At 37.5% G+C, this 20,817-nt stretch overlaps 1 protein-coding gene across 1 annotated transcript; it reads right to left on the bottom strand.

Moving 5' to 3' along the window:
• Positions 1 to 3,662: 3,662 nt before the first annotated feature.
• Positions 3,663 to 19,175, bottom strand: LOC127619816 (CMP-N-acetylneuraminate-beta-galactosamide-alpha-2,3-sialyltransferase 1). Its single transcript, XM_052092819.1, has 7 exons — positions 19,064 to 19,175; positions 11,421 to 11,813; positions 9,430 to 9,623; positions 9,162 to 9,341; positions 7,435 to 7,480; positions 6,705 to 6,830; positions 3,663 to 4,584 (listed from the first exon to the last, which is right to left on the bottom strand). Exons 2-7 carry the CDS (start codon positions 11,700 to 11,702, stop codon positions 4,417 to 4,419), a joined length of 996 nt encoding a protein of 331 aa, XP_051948779.1. The 5' UTR covers positions 11,703 to 11,813; positions 19,064 to 19,175; the 3' UTR covers positions 3,663 to 4,416.
• Between the last annotated feature and the right edge of the window lie 1,642 nt (positions 19,176 to 20,817).

Genomic DNA, 20,817 nt, shown 5'->3' on the forward strand with positions numbered 1-20,817 from the left:
AAATATAGTGTTGGTAGCACATCCTGATAGCTAGCATATATTTGCAGGACACCGGCATAATGTGGCCGAACCTATTGTACTATGTAGAACTCTCCGAAGAAACATGCCGACTTCCAGTGTCATCAATGTGTGCATATTGTTTTTCTCTCAAATGTTCCCTTCTGCTCCTCAACTACACTTAAAAAGGAGGTCTTGTGAGTACAACTTAAAAAAAGCTTATTATTAATTACATTTTTTGTAAAATCACAAAGATTTCAATGTTGTCTGAGATAAAGTAGAATACAACAGGGCTAAAATGCATCCCTTTCCCTCCTTTTTTTTTTCTGGTCCCAAAGTGATGACAGAGAAAAGAATAAATAAATAATTTGTATTAAATATTGATGACGCAACACCATTTTTGTGAAAAGAAATAGGCACTTTTTTTGTGTGTAAAAGAATAAATAAATGTATATGTTAATAGGTAAAAAATTTATATGGTGAGGGGGTAACCCAGAAAAATCTAAATACAACCGCCTGACCAAAAAAAAAGTCGCTGTTTGGATTTTTTGTCGTTTTTGTCTAGCTGGCAGGGCAGAAAAGTTATTTTTGAGAGTACTGGTCTGTTCACTTATAGTGCTTGTCGTAATGTTGTGCGTTGTTTGGAGTGAATGGAGCTGTTGTTTATTTTGAAATGCTCCTTCACCTGACTTTATCAAACCCGCTTCACAGGTGTGCTTCAGTGGTTGCATTCACGTGGATATTAAATGCTGCACAACGTATAGTGCGTGTTCACGCCATATCACATTTCAGATGACTGTACACACTGTTCCGCGAGTCCACCTAATTTCCTGTAGCCTACTACTACAGTTCCCACTCCGTTTTAAACCAACTAGTTTCAGTCTGGCGGAATTGAATGCCCACCTCTGACTTTGGAACAGGCCAATCACAGTGAAGATTTTGGGGTGGCACCTAGGATGGCCAATGGAGCCTAGGCAGCAATTCTAGGCAGCACTTATTTAAAGGTCACTGGAGTAGGCATATGCATTTTTAAAAATTAAAGCACTTAATACTCTCTACTTTTCAAATAAGCTATTGTTTATGTAATGAAAAACAAAAAAAATTAAAAATAAAAAGATTAATTCAAAACGAAGATCTGAATCAATGCCATACAACACACCCCAACCCTCCCCCTCCTGAACCCTAGTTTGGGCACCTTTGCTCTAGAGCAGTGGTTCCCAAACTTTTTACAGTGGCGTACCCCTTCAAACATTCAACATCCTTTCGCATACCCCCCTCTGACGCATAAATAAAATATGTCTGTTTAACACAACTATCTTTATAAAACAACTCCCTTATATTAAACATGTTATATTTGTACATGTTTTGTTCATGTTATATTAATCATATACATACTGAATAAATGGCTTACCAATTGAGATGGGAATGCTAGGTAAGATATAATTGCATAACTTGAAAACTTCCCCCTCATCGCGTCACAGTACGCAAGAATAGTGTTCACTTCTGTGCCTGGAATTGCGCATCATTGCTCGACCGAATTCGAGGATTGAGGGTAAGAATCTGTGCAATTGCACGGTCAGCTCAGGGTGCTTTTTTATGTCACATTTGACACTGTTAGCAAAGTTGAGCTCATTTGGATTGCATCTTAGAAACCACAATCCACAATACCTGCATTCCTGTGTTATTCCATAAAGCTATTATTGGGCGCCCACTTCATTTTTTCAGATGAACAGATAATGATGTAGAGCCTTCTTCAACATGCAAAACTGGTTTCTCTGAATGTTCAAACACTTCTGTCATGTTGCTCTTGGCAAAAAAGATGACACGTGTGATACAATACTTATGAAACAAACAAACAGAAATGTGGAAAAACCTGATTTTGGAAGGGATTGATATATCAAAAAGAATGTTCTCTTTGTCTTTTGAAAAATCGGCGACAAGAATCTTGTTAAAATGTCAAATACACTCAACTGTTGGGCAAGTTTCTATGTAAATTCCTCTTCCCAGTCCAGCCCTGACTGGCGGCATTAAATACCGTACATAGTGTTGAGTCGAAAGTGTTTCAGAATCATAAAATAATGTGTTTGGCATTCTTTTTGTCATCAAATGTTGTAGAAATTGGATCTATGGAAGCATTCATCTCCTCATATCCACACTCATAAACTTCTTCAATGGTTCGTGGTAGCACCTTATTAGATTCACCAAAAGAACCTTAATTTTATGATGTACTTTTTTTATTTATTTTTATTTTTTTTTTATTAAAAAGTAGCAGTAGCAGTACAGATATGTACATGCAGCGTAGTTCTAGCGGGAAGACTAGCAGCTGTACATCATTGCACCATTAGCTGGGTAATTCCTAGCCAATCATATGTAAGCCATTGCTTTATAAGTCTGCTCACAATCTATCACATTGATGTGTCAGTGCACTAACACAGGCAACCTCCACCACCCCACCACCACCAGTTGAGTCCCATCCTGCATGGGGTTAGGCTCATCGCCCCTGCCTCCTATCTCCGGCAGGATACGATGGTTCCGAGTACAACTTCTTCGGGCCGCCAGAAGAAGAGAGACATTACATTTCTGTTTTATATTCATCAAATAAATGTCATCTTAAATCTCACTCAAGTCTCCTAGTCTTCCTAATAGAAATGTTTTTCTAATCTTTTCTAAAGATCTAGACAATAAAAAGTTATTTGTGGATATTAAAAGCTTCTTCAACAGTATCAGATTGTAAACACATTTTTTATTCTATACATTAAGACATTTGTTCAGACTTTATGTGTTTCTTCTTTATTCAATTTTACTCTTGAAATTTGGTAATAACACTCTTGGACTCTGTATTATCAAAATTATGCACATTTTTCTTCACTTGTTAGTTACTTTGGACAGAAGCATTTGCTAAATGATTAAATGTAAATGCTCAATAGGGAAGATCATAAAATTATATTGTGTAATCTCACATTTCAGTTCATAATTTTATATCAATGCTGTAATTCACAAGTATGCTGTCTATTACACAAGTATGCTGTAATGCACCAACCTCACTGAGTGTCAGCAGTTAAAATCTGGAGAAAGGTGAGAGCGCTTATAAAAACAAAATATGACAGACACTCCCTAAAAACTGTTCTGAATGTTTAAAGTAAACAAAGCTGATAACTTCATATGATCAAAAGATTGCCACCTACACTATTTTATGTAATTTATCAAATATAAAATTAAAGGGATAGTTCAGCCTAAATTGAAAATTCTGTCATTATTTACTCAGCCTCATGTTGTTCTACACCTGTAAGACTTTCATCCATTGGACATACAAGGAGATGTTGATTGACAGAATCAGTCACCATTCACTTAAAAAATATGTTATGTATGTGAATGCTGACTGAGCATAACATCTCACCTAATTTTCAGTTTTGGTGACCTAACTGGTTTTATTCGAGTATAATTAAAAAAATTAGTATGAATAAAGTACATTAGTTTACTTAATTTGAAATATTATCAGAAGCCTTGCCATCTGAACAGTGTCTTTGATGTCAAGGTAACAGCTGAAATTGTTTCCTATTGTTCTTTTTAGACAGATATCACAGTTTGGACAACATTGTGTCATTTAAAAATGGTGCTACAGTACTGTATGTTTAATGTAAGCATACATTTTTATTTTATCTGGAAAACACTACAGGAGTCTCCACTGTGAACCAGCAGACTCATAAACCGATTTCCCCCCTCAGCTGTCAGCCTGAGGCAACATTACAACCCAAAGAGGGAAAACTGAAAAAAAAAAAAAAAAGAAAAAAAAATAAACTGCACATTTAAAAACTTATTACACTATATTTCATTACTGTACTACTTCTGTTATACTTGACTCTTAAACATGCTTTTTTCCCTATCATTGCTGTATGTTTCAACATTGCATGACCATTGTACATATTCAGACATTTATTACAAATCATTTGCACTGTAATAATTACCTGCCATTTCTACCTCATTCATTGTTAAGCACCTTCTGTATTTTCTGTTTATACTATTAAGTCATTTGCACTGACCGGTCTACCATTTGCATTTCTTTTTATAATTTTATATATATATATATATATATATATATATATATATATACAGCATATATTATGGCTTTTTAAAATCATGATTAATCGCATATTTCTTGTAGTTAATCGCGATTAATCACAGATTTTGACTATGAAATTTGACACCATATATATTTATACAGACAGACAGACAGACAGACAGACAGACAGATAGATAGAAAGAAAGAAAGAAAGAAAGAAAGAAAGAAAGAAAGAAAGAAAGAAAGAAAGAAAGAAAGAAAGAAAGAAACAACAGAACATTCAATGACATAAATAGAGTTCAAGTTAATTTAATTACACATTCATATTACTGGCCAGACTCAGACTCATATAGTCCTTCTCACCATCCAGGGTAAAGAGTAATTATGTTCTTTTTGTGAAGATCCAAGATAATTTTGTACTCTGAGTTTCCATTGTGTTTTCCAGTGCGTTTGAAATTCTTGGGCAACTTCTCGAAATAGTGGTGCCAAGTCCCTTTACTGTTTGCGCCAAACCCAAACACATTGACCTAATCAGAAGAAAAACAATCCACAAAAGAATAACTGACATTAGTACACAGCACAATGTTATCATTTACTAGCCCTCATGTCGATCCAAACTCGTATGACTTAATTTCTTTAGTGGACCCCAAAAGGAGATGTTAGACAGAATGTTAGCCTCAGTCACCGTTCTCTTTAAATGACCACGTTTGCATGCACTTAAGAAAACATGTTTATTCCAGGGTTTTTGTAGAAAGTGTCATTCTGAAACATCATGTAAACCAGAATGGAGATTTCCTTACATCATTTATGGACTTAAGATAAAGCAGTTTAACACACTTATGTTTCTCCCGGCGAATGCGGCTTAATGTGGCCATGTAAACACATGAGCGCTGTTCTAAGGGGTTTTTGAAGAGTGTGCATGTGCGTGGATCAGATCAAAGATGGAGCCAAAAACATGTCAACACAGTGGAAAGAAGTAAGCATTTCTGAGACTGCAGTGGGAAATGCACATACACTATAAACTATATCCATTTACACACACCAATGTAACATTTTGATGGTCCCTCATGTTCGCTTATATGCGCTCATACATTGGGGGAATCCCAGAGTTTTATGTAAGCACTTTTACAGTGCAATTCTGCTGCATATCGCAATGGAAAGTTAAGGAAACAAACACAGGAACAACTCTGAAATATCTGTAAATAAAGCAAAGCAATAGAGAATACAGATATGGATACCATGTTTGTTATTTACTAGGGCTGACGATTTAACACGTTAATTCAGTGTGATGATTTTTTTTCTTATAATCATACGTGTTAAAAAATTTTACGCAATTAATCGCAATGCCCCCGGACCATAATAAGGAAGATTCCTGAGAAATGCAAGCTTGTAGTACCACCTGTTTACTCCAGAGGGCAGTAATTGAAATTTCAGCTGTGTGGCAACACATAGTTTATACAGTGAAGAAAACAACACTACAGCAGACACACAACACAAACATGCGTTACATTCTTGCGTTCGAAACATATGCTGGAGTGCAAATCCGAACTTTAATTGATCTCAAGATGTGTTCTAAGTATTAAACTATATTTAACTTGACACAGTGACATAAAATGTTAAGTTTATGACGCGACGCACCCGAGACGTTACACAAGCATGTCTGACGCAGGTGTACATTGACGGGTCCTTAAACAAGCCCTCATAATAAATCTCCAACTGATTGACAAATTCACTTGTGTAATGATTGCTGTGAACTGTGTGGCAATGATTGACTTATGATCAATAATATGATAGTAAACAACACATTGTATTCTAAAGACACTTTTTGTATTGTCTTATCAATGATTAACTCTTCTGCCACAAGAATGTAAAGCATTTTAATTATCTGAATATTTTTATTATATATATATATATATATATATATATATATATATATATATATATATATATATATATATATATATATATATATATATTTATACATAAATAAATATTATTTATATAATTATCATTCTTAAATATTTATAGATAACTATGTATAAATATTTCAACATTGTATATTGAATTATTGTTATGTGAGGGGCTTTATCAGCAAATATTTGTATGTGCAATTAAATGTGATTAATCGTGATTAATTAATCGGGACACCGTGTAATTAATTCGATTCAAAATTTTAATCGATTGACAGCCCTATTATTTACACAAGCGTTGCAGGGAAATTACATTGCTGTGTAGAAAGCTGCTTACTGACTGAGACACATATGTACGGGAGTAAAGAGTATGGCACATGTACACCGGAACATTGCCTTCTCAGAATAACCTGCTTTCTTGCAACAAGCCGCTTTCTGGTGTCCATGTAAATGTAGTCACTGCATCATTTTCCATACAAAGAAAGCAAATGGTGACTGAGGCTAACATGCTGCTTGACATCTCCTTTTGTGTTCCATGTAAGAAAAAAGCCATACGGCATTGGAACTAAACGAGTAAATTATGACAGAATTTGTATTTTCTTTAAATGAAAAGAACACTTTATAAAATACAAAGCTGCATAAACTTTGCAACATCATTGTCTGAACGACTGTGGAAATAATTCCAATTAAGACATCTCTGGCTACAAATTTGGGCATTAATGAATTAAAAGATTTACCTCATCACAGATGTGTAAGGCAAACATCAGCACAAGGAAACCTGTGGATGGATAAGATCTTGGAGACTTGATGTGCAGCCACGTATTGTGCACGTAACGCATAAAAGCAGGGTGAATAACCATCGCCTAAAAGAAAGTTTTACACAACATCAACCAAAATTTACTGAGTGAACCTTGAACACACTTCAGAATCATATATCTAGCAAATCGTTTCCGGCTATGTTAAGAAAAATTAAAAGTAATTAGGGGTTATAACAATATAAGGATGAGTAAACAATGACTGAATTTTCATTGTTGGGTGAACTACCCATAAAGTACTTTTGTGTTGCTAAAAGCTTCCCATAGCAACAAGTTTTACAATGGAATTATTACATTATGTCTCCAGGGTGCAGCCTTTAAGCAGTGACACAAAGCACAATACTTCAATACTTCATTCCCTCAAATCTATGCCCCTGGCTGACATGTCTATAGCATGCTCTTCTTAAGATTTATTACAAGTGACAAAGGATGTTTTTTTTTTTTTTTTATGGAATTCTGCTTAAAACTACTCAAACATACCCAAAGACAAAGTATGTGGAAATAAAATACTAAAATAAGATTTAAAACTCTTTTAAAGAGGAACTTTAGCCTTAAGGCTCATGACCTGCCTGCTGTTCAGTAGGTGTATTTTTTTTTTATTAATTACATTGAAATTGTTTATTGTTGAAATAAAGATATTGTGTGATCTTACATTGTCCTTGTTGGCTTGTATCTTGTCTATAACCTTAAATCTGGTTCTGTTGAGAAATAGAAAAAAGAAAAAAGGGTCAAAGCATTCCTTGCTGTACAACAAGTGGACAATATACAGTGTCCCTCAGAAGTATTTGGACACTTGGATACACTTGAAAATAAATTGTTTTCATTGCATTAGATATATCAGATGTAAAATATAAAGCAAGGGGCATCTGCAAACACAAAACCTTTTCAGACTTCACCTCCCTCATTCATTTTTAGTGGATGTATTAAGTCAGTCCTCGTAAAACTTTCACACAGGTATGCTAGCAGCAGATGGAGTTCAACACATTAACTATGGACATGTGTCCAAATGCTTTCTTTAAAATAAACGCAACTTGCTTTTAAATATTGTGTTATCTAATGCAATGGCATTCATAGTTTTCAAGTGTTGTTGAAGTGTCCAAATACTTTTGGGTAGCAAGAATATAATCTTCATCAAAGTCACAAGTACAGACAAACACAATGTGCTTAAGCTAACAACACACTAACAATTATTAAACACATCCCAGTAAACATTCACAGTGCATTGGAAAAAGTAAGTGAACCCTTGGATATAATAACTGATCAATTCTCCTTTGGCAGCAATATCCTCAACTAAGGGTTTATGGTAGATGTAGAACATCTACACAATTTTCAGAAGGAATTTTGGACCATTCTTCCTTACAGACCTGCTTCAGCTCAGCCATATTTTTAGGACATCTGGTGTGAAGAGCTCTCTTGAGGTCATTCCACATATGGCGCCATTTTTACGCCATATGTAGTGTTGCCTGTTCTTCCCAAACAATTCAACCTTAGTTTCATCAGTCCACAAAACATTTTCCCAGTAGAGTTGTGGAGTGTCAATGTGGTCTTTGGCAGACCTCAGGCACGCAGCAGTGTTTTAGTTGGAAAGCATTCCTTCATCGTGTCCTGCCATGGACACCATGCCTGTTTAATTTTTTCATATAGTAGACTCATGAACAGAACTGTTAACCAGTTCCAATGATTCCTTCAAGCCTTTAGCTGTCACATAGGGTAATTTTTTACATCATTGAGCATTGTGTGATGAGTCATCTTGGCTGGACGGTCACTTCTAAGGAGAGTATCTACAGTACTAAATCATCTCCATTTATAAACAGACTGTGTAATTGTGAACAGATGAACATCTAAGCTCTTCGAAAACAACAGCGTTACCCTTTCCAGCATTATGCAAAGCAACAATTCTTGATCGTAGGTCTTCTGAGCAGATGCCTCATGTGAATAGCAAGCTCTAAATGTTTGAGTGCTTTTTAAAAGTCAAAGTAGCTCCAACCCACACCTCCAAACTAGTTTCATTAATTGGATGCCAGGTTTGCCAACTCCTGACTCGAATTAGCTTTTGTTGATGTCATTAGCCTAGAGGTTCGCATACTTTTTCCAAACCTTCACTGTGAATGTTTGAATGATGTATTTAATATGTACAAGAACAATACAATAATTTGTGTTTTATTAATTAAAACAGATTGTGCTTGTTCAATATTGTAACTTAGATAAAGGTCAAACCAGATGTTATGACAAACTTATACATAAATTCAGGTAATACAGGTAAAACATCATTTTTCTTGCCGCTGTATGTTCATGAAAGATTCGAAATTATCAGGAACATCTCATTGTATGAATTTGTATCTATTATATTTAGATATACGTGTGTGTTTGCTCACTGACCGTTTGATAGTTCCAGTGGATAGAGCACTGGCGACCCACTGGATATCCAGTGTTTTAAAGGGCAATAGCACCAGGTGGGTGGTGTTGTCCAGATGGGTGGCGCTTTCTGGGTACATGATCCGGTGGGTAGTCTTGAACCCCACGTCATTCTCAAAGCCTTCAATTGGTGCCTTATTCATCCTGACGAAAAGGGGATTGTAATGCTTGAATGTGCTTACCACATTATCTATAATAGTTAACTTCTTCCTTACTTTTTGTGAGAGTTTACCTGATAACAAAATCATTGTTGTCTATAAGAGGACCATAGTGTGACCCTAAAAGGTTGCCAGAGTTTCCCACCACAGCACAGGTTCTGCAGCGATCTGGACCGGCATCTCTGTAGTGTCCTTCTCCAGGAATGACTGCAAACAGCTCCTTAATTACGTCAGAGTATTTAGCCTTGCTCTTGGTTGACTGTAAACGCTGCAAATGGATAAAAATTGACTCTGATGTCCTGATTGAGAAATCATCACCAAATAAATAATTGTAAGAAGGAGATTTGAAAATCACAGGTAACACTTTTGGTATGTTCCAAAACATAGTGAGCTCCCTTGCTGTCTCCTGACTATGTAGGCTGGTGACTTATATGGGGGCCGAAGCCCACTAGGGGGCCAAAGCCAACTTCCAAGGGGCCTCAAGATGACTACAAATTATTACAAATAAGTTAGATTAAAATGTGATAACTTTATTGAAATGCTAAAATTATTTAAAATCATGATGTAGACCTACAACATATAAACTGACAGTTCCTGATACTCCTAGAGACTTGTTTTTCCATCTGATTTCAATACAAACAGTCAGTTTTCTATCATTTTAAACTATTTGTATTATAATTTCTCACACTTCGTCTGCCACCTAGGAGACTCTCGCTCCGTCACGACATTGAGCTGTTCAGGTTGTGTGGTGTGTTTAAATCCTGCAGGGAAGTTCAACTTATGAGATCGGAAATTGTAAATACGATGTGATATGTGTTGAAGTGATTTTAGTCCTGCTTTGCAATTGCAAAAAAAATATATTTTTTTTACATATTAGCGTAGGCAGAAAGCTTTTTAAGCGCCAATGCAACAAAATGAAAAGCAAAACCATGCATTAGGTGTTTAATTAATGCTTTATCTACCGATTTTATTATTCTTTTAAGACCACATGGGAAATGTAGTTTTGTTGCAAATGCTTGTCGCTGCATAAACAAGCTAAATAAGTCTTATTTTCTGGCAAGTATCATTATTCTTCTAAACCAAACTATTGTAGACTCCATAGTCAAAATCCTCAAGTAAAACTAAATTGCTATTTAAGGACCACAACAGTTTTCCTCTTTGTCAGGCACATACTCATACTTGCTTGTGGTAGTTGTAGTCATTATTTAGCAACTATTTAGCACATTGTTGAAGATCTGTCACAGATCTTCTGTCTGGACATCAACTGATGTATGATGCATGTGTAATGCATCCAGCTGGTACGTGATATTTGTGCATTATGTAAACCTCACATTCCTAGCCTTAAAGGTGGAGTAAGCGATTCCTGAGATGTTTGAACTCAACAGCCAAACAAACACACCCAGTGCTCCTTCAGAAGCTCGTCCCCCAAATTCATGCCACACATTAGTGTTGAGTGGATTGGTCCGATCCACTTTGTTTATTTTCCTATTTACAGAGCCAGGGCTGTGTACAAACACAAGATTTGTGTTCAGCGCACACACAGAACGGACAGCTAGCGGACCATGAAGAGATATTCGTGAAATTTGACAAAAAGTGTATTGGATTAAAATTACTTACTCCGTCTTTAAGAGATGCACTAGCAACCGAGGCTAGAGGACATGGCTTTTATAGACTCCTTGTAAGCACGTATGACTCTAATGTGGGTCAAGTAGGACCAGTGACATATGTAGTAATGTGTAATCAATGCAAACCAAGCTGATATAATTTGCTATCATAACTTTCGCGATGTGTTGCAGGTTCAGATTACCAGGTAATAGTAAATACATCTTTTTTATTAAGTTAACAATGTCATCTTATGGTTCATCAAGTAAAAATCTAGGATTATCTACCACATCCTGAATGTATTACCAAGACAGAAAGACATTGTGCTAGATCACTTCATTTACTCTTTTTGTCTTTGGCAGTGTCATATTACGATTACAACTTTACAACAGTCCATTTAAAATGAAATTGACCCACACCAACATGTGAGTATAAAATGTTTGGAATGTACTATATAGCCTACCTGCCACCACTTAAATATGTCGTCAGGCAGCTCGCTGTTTTCAAGAGAGAGAAGGGGTGGAATATCTTTTCTGAAGACTTCCATAAACCACTCATCATCATTTGCCGTCAAACATCTTTCCATACATGCACAGGGTTCTTTATGAAAGATACGCTCCGCCATGGTATTGTTCATAAAATCAATGATATTTTCATAAGATTCTTTAGGTATAGTCACAGTACAAATGCAGATTAAGCTCAGCAGAACCACAATGTAAAACTTCTTTTGTTTAAAAATCCGCATTTTGAAATCTGATGTTAGGCTGGTTGGATGGATGTTTAGGATCCGTTTAGAAGCATACGTTGATTCGTCTGGTACCTTTGTACTCCTTATCACGAGATCAGCTTTGAGAATCTGAAAAATTAAAAAAAATCAACAATATAAACAATTACAATAACAGTATTTAACAATGAACAACTAGATGGGTAACGTTGTCAAGATGAACGCTGTAAACCTTAATGCTCAAAATAATGAATTTTTTTGAGTAGGGTAACTTAAATTATACAAATCAGTTTAAATAAATTAAGTAGATGCAGGGGAGGAATGAGAGACTGTCGAGTCTGACAGTTCTCACTTCTCGTAGTGGATCAGTCAGGTGACAAATGTGAATCACGTGATATCCACCCTATATCTCATAGGTATATCACGTGATTCACATTTATGTGCTTTATTGCAGATAAGTGTATATAATTAAAATACTGTTGCTTTTAAATTAAAATAAATATGATGAACAAGAGGTATTATAGGAAGGAGGTATTGCCCCAAGTGAAGGAGTTCAAGTACCTCGGGGTCTTGTTCACGAGTGAGGGGACAATGGAGCGGGAGGTTGGCCGGAGAATCGGGGCAGCGGGGGCGGTATTGCACTCGCTCTATCGCACCGTTGTCACGAAAAGAGAGCTGAGCCGGAAGGCAAAGCTCTCGATCTACCGGTCAATTTTTGTTCCTACCCTCACCTATGGTCATGAAGGCTGGGTCATGACCGAGAGATATAGGTCACGAGTACAAGCGGCCGAAATGGGCTTCCTCAGAAGGGTGGCAGGCTTCTCCCTTAGAGATAGGGTGAGGAGCTCAGTCATCCATGAGGAGATCGGAGTAGAGCCACTGCTCCTTTGCGTCGAAAGGAGTCAGTTGAGGTGGTTTGGGCATCTGGTAAGGATGCCCCCTGGCCGCCTCCCTAGGGAGGTGTTTCAGGCACGTCCAGCTGGGAGGAGGCCTCGGGGAAGACCCAGGATTAGGTGGAGAGATTACATCTCCACACTGGCCTGGGAACGCCTCGGGGTCCCCCAGTCAGAGCTGGTTAATGTGGCTCGGGATAGGGAAGTTTGGGGCCCCCTGCTGGAGCAGCTGCCCCAGCGACCCGACTTCGGATAAGCAGTTGAAGATGGATGGATGGATGGATGGATGGATGATGAACAAGACACTCAATGTACCTGTTATATAATTTCACCCATAAGATGTGTCTTTCCATCCATTTTAATTTAATATAAACACGTGTTTTAGATATTTAGTATATTTAGATATTTTAGATATATTTAGTGGTGGTGGCGTAGTGGGCTAAGGCACATAATTGTTAATCAGAAGGTCGCTGGTTTGATCCCCACAGCCACCACCACTGTGTCCTTGAGCAAGACACTTAACTCCCTGTTGCTCTGGGGGGATTGTCCCTGTAATAAGTGCACTGTAAGTCACTTTGGATAAAAGCATCTGCCAAATGCATAACTGTAAATGTAAATGTACATTTCAGAAATATGATAACAATCACCTATCCCATACTGAGATCACACTGTCAGAGTGTTTCAGTGTCACACACAAAAGTTTTGCTTTTCAGTGGTCCCCAACTCATACTCTGCTTTTCAGCAAACACACAGTGTGTCTCTCTCTCTCTCATCTACCACTGTCTCCTCTCCTTAAATACTCCCTCGACCCCTCACTGGAACACCCATAAACCTATCGCCACACTCAGTTCGGGGAATTCGCCGACCTGTGACTCCCCTCCACCATTTCTAGGGAGGGAGCATTGGTACATCAGCATGGTCTCTGGGTCTGACCCACACGTGCCTGGGAGTGGGAACAGGACGAGGGAGAGGCGAGGTATGGAAGAATAGAAAGAGTGAGGAGAAAGAAGAGGGAGGAGAGAGAGACAGGCTTGCCAGCCCCGGGCACAGCATCAACTGGCCCTCAGCTCACTGTACTTCTTCTGTCTGCGACACCAGGCAATAGCACTGGGCCCCTCAGCCATCTCTTTTGGTTGCCAGTTAACACAGTGCTCCAGCGCCACTAGATCCAGCACAGAACTCACCACGTGCCCCACCGAGAGTAAGAACCACATTAGAGCAACCACGTGGAGGTTAATCCAATGTGACTCTACCCACCCTATTAACCGGGCCAATTGGTTGCTTAGAAAGTCACTCGGTACGCTCTGGATTCGAACTTGCGACTCCAGGTGTGGAAGTCAGTGTATTTAATTGCTGAGCTACCCAGGCCCCCATATTATTGTATATATCATGGTTGCTAACAAATCAGATAGTCAACTGGTTCTTTGATAAAAGACATCTATACATAATTTATACTACATCTATTATTATGAAAGCAAACGATAAGGTTTGGTGAGAAACAAAACTAAATTTAATGCATTATTTAGTGAAATTGTGGACTGACCGTTAATCTCCTGTGTGCATTCATGATAGGGCATGAGAGCAACAGTTCCCCCAGCCCCCTTGTGACACTGGGGCATTTAAACAAAAACTAATTTTTCTAAAAACAGATCCTCCACAGCGATAGCGACAACAGAACGCAACACAGCTTCACACAAAACAGAAAACAGAACTTATTTTCAATATTCGGCATCACATGGTCAAAGCGTTGGTTTGTCTTGAACATTGGAGGGTTGGGGGGAGGTATACTTGCTTGTTTTGATTCAATCAAAATAAGTGGCCCTGCATGTGGTCACTCTGACCACTGTGAACTGGCACCGGTCCAAACACTTTTTTAAAAATAAAGGCTCGGCATAGAAATACATCAATTCTTCTACTACAAACTTTTCAGACATGTTTAGAAAGCTATGTTCTCTGTTTTCTGTGCAGCTGTGCTTTGTTCTGTTGTCACTGTCGTGGACCTGTTTTTAAATAAGCAAAACAGGTTTTCGCTTGAAAGCCCCAATGTTGCAAGGGGGCAGTTGAACTGTTGCTTGGTGCCCTGTCATGAACAACACAGGTGATCAATGGTGAGTGAACATCTTCACTAAATAATACATTAGATTTTGGTTTGCTTCTCACCAAAGTTAAAAATATGCTTTCATGAAAATCATGAGTCTCATGGGATAATTTGTTAGACTTCTGAATTATACTTCTGCTTCTGAAGCTTGAAGAGGTAGTCACTATAAAATGCCATTGTATATCATCATTGAACACTTTTTCACAATTTCTCCCTTTGTGTTAAGAAAAAGAGAGAAAGTCAAATATGGTAATAACAACACAGGTTAACAATTACTACATTTTCATTTTGGGGTGAACTAATGCTTTAAAATGAGTGTAAACGCTTATGTAACGGGAGCCAGCTGTAGCCTTTAGCCTCCTTGTTAGAGCACCCACCTCCCACGCCAGAGACCTAGGTTCGAGTCCCGTATGGAGCGGGTTGAACAAGAGAGTTACATTGGTGCCGTGACCCGGATGGGAGTGAGGTTTAGGGGGGTGAGTGTAACAGGAGCCAGCTGGTAGATAGCTGTGCAGTGTGAAAACCTCACCAGCCAACCCATGGTTATGACTTAAGTCTTTTATCTCTTATTGTACTTTTTATTGCACGTTTGTATTATAGTTTATCTTAAGAGTTTATTCTTTTATTGCACTTTTGTATTTGGACTTAATCATTTGATTTATAGCCTGTTGTTCTTTGCACTTTGTTAAATCTGCTCTTTGAATTTGTTAAATCTGCTTTATCTAGATATAAATATTTTTTACTATATTTTTAAATAAATAATCATGTTCCCTAAAACAATGGCTTTTTCTTTAATCCACTGCAAACATATTCTATTAATAGGCAATGGGGGCAGGGGTATCATGTTTTGTTGTACTCTAGGGCTTAATTTGTGCTGGATCGTCCCATCATTGTGGGCATGATTTGTGCTTCGTGCATATCATGCTAGGTTCAGAAACCCGTAGGGCCCGATACACTATTTTTGTTTAGGCCCCCTAGGGCCGACCCTGCTTATTTGTTATTCTTATTAAATAATACATTAATACAATAAATCTTCATTCTGTTTGTCATTTTTAATATGTACTGTGTGTTAATATAAATAGTAAACACATTTGATCAAATAAAGAGTACATTTTAAAATGTATCTGTATGTTTTCTCTATATATGTTATTATGTTATTTTAATCCAGTAATGATTTGTCAAAAAGTTATTAACTACATTCAGCATGAAATAAAACATTGCAGGAGTGAAGGAAGCCATAAACTCCCCGCTCGTATGTCTTCCCCATGGTGGATTGTGGGAAATTAACCGTCATCGAGTCTACTTGAACTGTACACTTGAAATAAGAGTGCATTGTGGGTAAGAATGCCTGAAAAAAGTAGGGAATGAGTGGCTCACACAAAATTCAGACACTCCTACAAAATAGCGAAAACTTGAAATAGTGCACTTTATAGTGGATAGGGGGCGGTTTCAGACACAGCGAGTTTTCCACGATCAGGGTTGGTGCCCTACATAGGTTGTGTACTCTGCATTTAGAGAGCGGCGGTACTACAGTACAGAACTAACAATTGAAATACTTACGACACTGAAAAATGAATCCAAACAGGACAGAAAGTAAAAGAAGGCATTATATTTCAGCATTATATAAAATGTCCTTGGACATTTTCACGTTTTCACTGTAATAATTACTAGACATGTTTCCAAACCTCTCTTCTTATTGACAAGTTCATCCAGATCTGACAAGAGCCCTTAAAGGGATAGTTCATCCAAAAATTATGTGTATGACTTTCTTTCATCTGCTGAACTCAAATGAAGATTTTTAGAAGAATTTCTCAGCTCTGTAGGTCCATACAATGCAAGTGAATGGGTAGCAACATTTTAAAGCTAAACAAACAAACACAAGTCAGCATAAAACTAATCCATAAAACTCTAGTGGTTAAATCAGTATCTTCAGAAGTGATGTGATAGGTGTGGAGGAGAAACAGACAAACAGATCACTTTCACATTCTTCTTGTGTTTTTGATTCACATTCTTCCCCTCATATCGCCCCCTGCTGTCTAGCAAAACATTACAAATATTGATCTGTTTCTCACCCACACCTATCATATCACTTCTGAAGACATGGATTAAACCACTGGAGTTGTATGGATTACTTTTACACTGCCTTTATGTGCTTTTTGGACCTTCAAAATGTTGACCTACAGAGCTAAAATAATCTTTTAAAAATCTGTATTTGTGTTCTTCAGAAAAATGAAGTCATACTCATCTGGGATGGCATGAGGGTGAGTAGATGATGAGAGAATTTTCATTTCTGGGTAACCTATCTCTTTAAAGTGATAATTTAATATTCTGTCATCATTTCTCTACCCTGATGTTGTTCCAAACCAGTGTGAGGCTTTGTTATATGGAACACAAAATATGTTAGACAGAATGTTAGGGACTGACAGTCTCGGTCACCATTCACTTTCTATCTATATATATATATATATATATATATATATATATATATATATATATATATATATATATATAATATTCACTGAAAGTAAATAGTGACTCAGGCAAACATCTCTAATATCTCCTTATTGTGTTGCATGGAAGAAAGAAAGTCATACAGGTTTGGAACAACATGATGGAGAATGATGACAGAATTGCCATTAATAATAATAATAATAATTCTGTAATACATGTTAAATGTGTATTATATAATGGAATATAGGAGAGTACACATCTATTATGTTATTTGTGTAAGTAATGAGTTACTCACTACTTGAGTACTATTTTAATTGGATACTTTCTTACTTGGATAACATCATCAAATCAGTTTGTTCACTATTTCTAATGATTATTATCTGCACATGTATCTGGCTCCTGTGTGCAAATTATTGTGTGCAGGATAAGGAAGGCAGATTTGCCCTCACTGAATGGGAGGATAATAAAAATGAAAAACAAAGGAACAACAGACATTTATAATGTGGTAAAAGACAGTTCTACATTAGATTGCCATTGTTCTTTTATGTATGTTGATTCTGACAAAGATACTGACTTTAGCTGATCTAAATATTCTTTTTCAGTTTTTCATAAACAATAACCCTTCTTTTTAAAATAAATACATAAATACATAAGTAGCTATAGGATCAGAAAAAAAAGCCCTGTGATGTACCCTACAATAAACCTAATATATTCTAAACATGATGTGAATAACAGATAGTTAAGCAGTCGGCACCTCATTGAATATAGCCTTCTTAATCAGCAGATTAAAAATGGCATACCTAGCCTAAAACAGTCATTTTCTAGGTTATAGACCAAAGCATACAGGGCTGCCAAGTCTCATGCACTGAGCGTGAGACTCACGCAATTTACACTGTTCTCGCGCCACACGTCCCTTTTCTCATGCACTGATAAGTCGCTGAGCAAAGAGGAGGACACTGACGGTGCACGGACAGACAATGCAGCGCGTGCAGGGGCGAGTTATTCAGACCAGTCGGTCCCTCTCCCATCATGCATTCCAACAGGTCCTAAAATCATGAAGTACAAAATCCTGAGTCCATTAGTCAAACTGACAATGAGCTCTGTTGACAATAACTTAAGATCATTAAGTGGAAGGTTTTATTTTTTTCCACAGCTGTCAAACAAAACGAACGCTTAAGGGCATATTTCATATAGGGCATGAATCATGAAGATACTTAACAGGTTATATAGGCCTATTTCAAGTGCATTGAAATCTTAGGCTAAATTAATCAAAGTTGAATGGTATTTTAGTTTACATTGTGTTCTGTATATCATCATCATTTGTCAAATGTTATTGACGACAGTAATTATTCAATTTTCAGTTTAAAAACAAGAAAGCACTCCAAATGTCATATGATATTCCTGTGTGATGTATATCAGTAAGTAAAACAGGTCTGATATCAAGATATAGCCATCTAGTTTGAACAGTTGAGCAACAAGCTTCCTCTGCCTTTCATTTCAATGTTGTATTTTCATGTATTATAATACAACTATTTAATTCTGTATAATAAAAATAATGAGACAGCGGTAAAAGAGAAGGAGACCAAGAGGAATAGGCAAAGGTGGTCTGTTGTAGCTAAGGAAGTTTCCCTTCCAAACAAATACATTACATTAACACCTAATCAAATCTTCGGGTCTCATAGTAGAATCTTCTTATTAATTCTGTAACCTATATAAAACAGTGCTCTTAATCAAATCTTAAAATTGTATCACAAACCATTATAGCAATAACACTAAGCATAAAATCACGTTTCAGGAAAGGGTGCATGGTCATTTATTATTATTACTATTATTACTGTGATTACTCAAGGCGACCGAAGCAACATTCATAAGTGGAAAAAAATCTACTGAATTATCACTGCATTTACTGAGAAGGATGAAAGGAAGAAGGATAAACTCACTTTTCAGAAAGCCCCTTTTGCCGTGAAATAAAACAGTCCAGCTTTGCTATGGATCCGGTGCGGTCTGGACGTCTGTGATCACAGATCTGATTACCTCAAGAATGTTTAAGGGAGTTTGAAATATCGTTGAACTGGTTAGAGCGGAGAAACGGGCGTGTTAACCTTTACTCTGACGTTGACTCATGTCATGTGGGGTCATGTTTGTTGAGGTCACAAATATAATTGTTCTCTTTAGTCCTTTAAAATAGTAAATGCATAATTGTTCTCTTTAGTCCTTTAAAATAGTAAATGCTCTGAATAAAATAATTTTCTGAATAAAGGCTTTAAATGCGATAAAGCTCAAAAAATTTATAATTTTTGGTTTTAAAATGTTTGGTTTTTTTTTCACACAGAAAGTCACACAGTCACTTAGCTGCTGGGTGCAGAGGTGGGAAAGATGGCTAAATAGCATTGTGCCTTTACGCTTCCATTCATACAAAGTCAGGGATGCCTTACTTGAGGTCAGAGATGAGGCAAAAGATCCATCTGTGAGACATGAGGCCCTCTCTCTCGAGCTGAAGAAATAGGATCATTTCGTTTCCAAATATGCACCGTTGTCTGGTATGACATTTTGAGCAAGATTACTATTACAAGTAAGCTTCTTCAATCTGTGAACATGCAGCTGGACATTGCGGTCAGTCTAATAGACAAAACCAGAGCATCACTTGTGAATTACAGGGCCACTGGCTTCAGAGATGCTCAGACCACAGCAAAAGATCTCTGTAAAACAATGAATGTGGAGACAGTGCTTCAACAAAAGAGGTTGAGAAGCACAAAGAGGCATTTAGCCTATGAGGCAGCTGATGAACCAGTGGCTTATGCCATGAAGAAACTGGAAACGGCCTACTTCAATGTTGTGGTGGACAGTGGCATCCAGTCTTTGGATGACCATTTCCAGTCTCTAGGAGAAGTCAGAGATAAATTTGGTGTGCTCCTGAACTTCCAACATCTTGATGACACCATCCTTGGAAACCAGTGTGCAGAGCTTGAGACACTCACATGTGGAGATGCAGCTGACCTTGATGGTGAGAGAGCTAGTGAGGGAGATCCTGAGCCTTCCCGACCATCCAAAAACAGAAATGACAGCAATGGAGCTGCTTTCCTTTATCCACCAAAAGGAGCTGTCCGAATTGTTCCCAAACCTCTGGATAGCGCTGAGAATAGCATGTAGTCTTCCAGTCACTGTCGCATCACCTACCTGGGGTCATCCATGGCTCAGGAGCGCCTAAGTGGACTGGCTATTTTTAGCATCAACCAAGTATCACGTTCCTCTGTTGTCTACCCTGTGTTCTGTGTCTCACTATTCACGTTCATGTCATGTTTCCTTGTCTGCTCCGTGTTTTCCATTTCACCCGTCACCGTTCACGCTCCGTGTCACGTTTTCCTTGTTGTCCGCCCTGTGTTTCACTGTCCTTGTCTAAAACTACATTTCCCACTATCCACCTGCCATCAGCACTGCCATTTTGGTTCATTGTTCTCACCTGTGTCTAATCCAGTCATCACTCCCTGTGTATTTAAGCCCTGCTTTTTGTTCACTCCCTGTCGATTGTTGAATGTTCATGTCTGGTTTCCTGTGGTGCATTTGCCCTTGTTTCCTGCCCTTCGTGTTCATTCTTCCCGCTGTGTGTTCGTTTGTGTTTAGTTAAGTTTTTCCCATCGTGGACTGTTCTTTTGTTCTTGTGTTTGTTTGTTTTGCTAGTTTGTTAAGTAAAACC

This window comes from Xyrauchen texanus, chromosome 26 (assembly GCF_025860055.1).
Source record: "Xyrauchen texanus isolate HMW12.3.18 chromosome 26, RBS_HiC_50CHRs, whole genome shotgun sequence".
Taxonomy (NCBI): domain Eukaryota; kingdom Metazoa; phylum Chordata; class Actinopteri; order Cypriniformes; family Catostomidae; genus Xyrauchen; species Xyrauchen texanus.

What these genes read in the sequence shown, in the direction of transcription:
- LOC127619816 (XM_052092819.1), bottom strand. Translation starts at nt 11,702, where the DNA reads ATGCGGATTTTTAAACAAAAGAAGTTTTACATTGTGGTTCTGCTGAGC. An exon ending in ACATATTTAAGTGGTGGCAG is followed by an intron (nt 9,624 to 11,420) that starts GTAGGCTATATA and finishes ATCCATTTGCAG; the next exon opens with CGTTTACAGTCAACCAAGAG. An exon ending in AACAATGATTTTGTTATCAG is followed by an intron (nt 9,342 to 9,429) that starts GTAAACTCTCAC and finishes CCTTTTCGTCAG; the next exon opens with GATGAATAAGGCACCAATTG.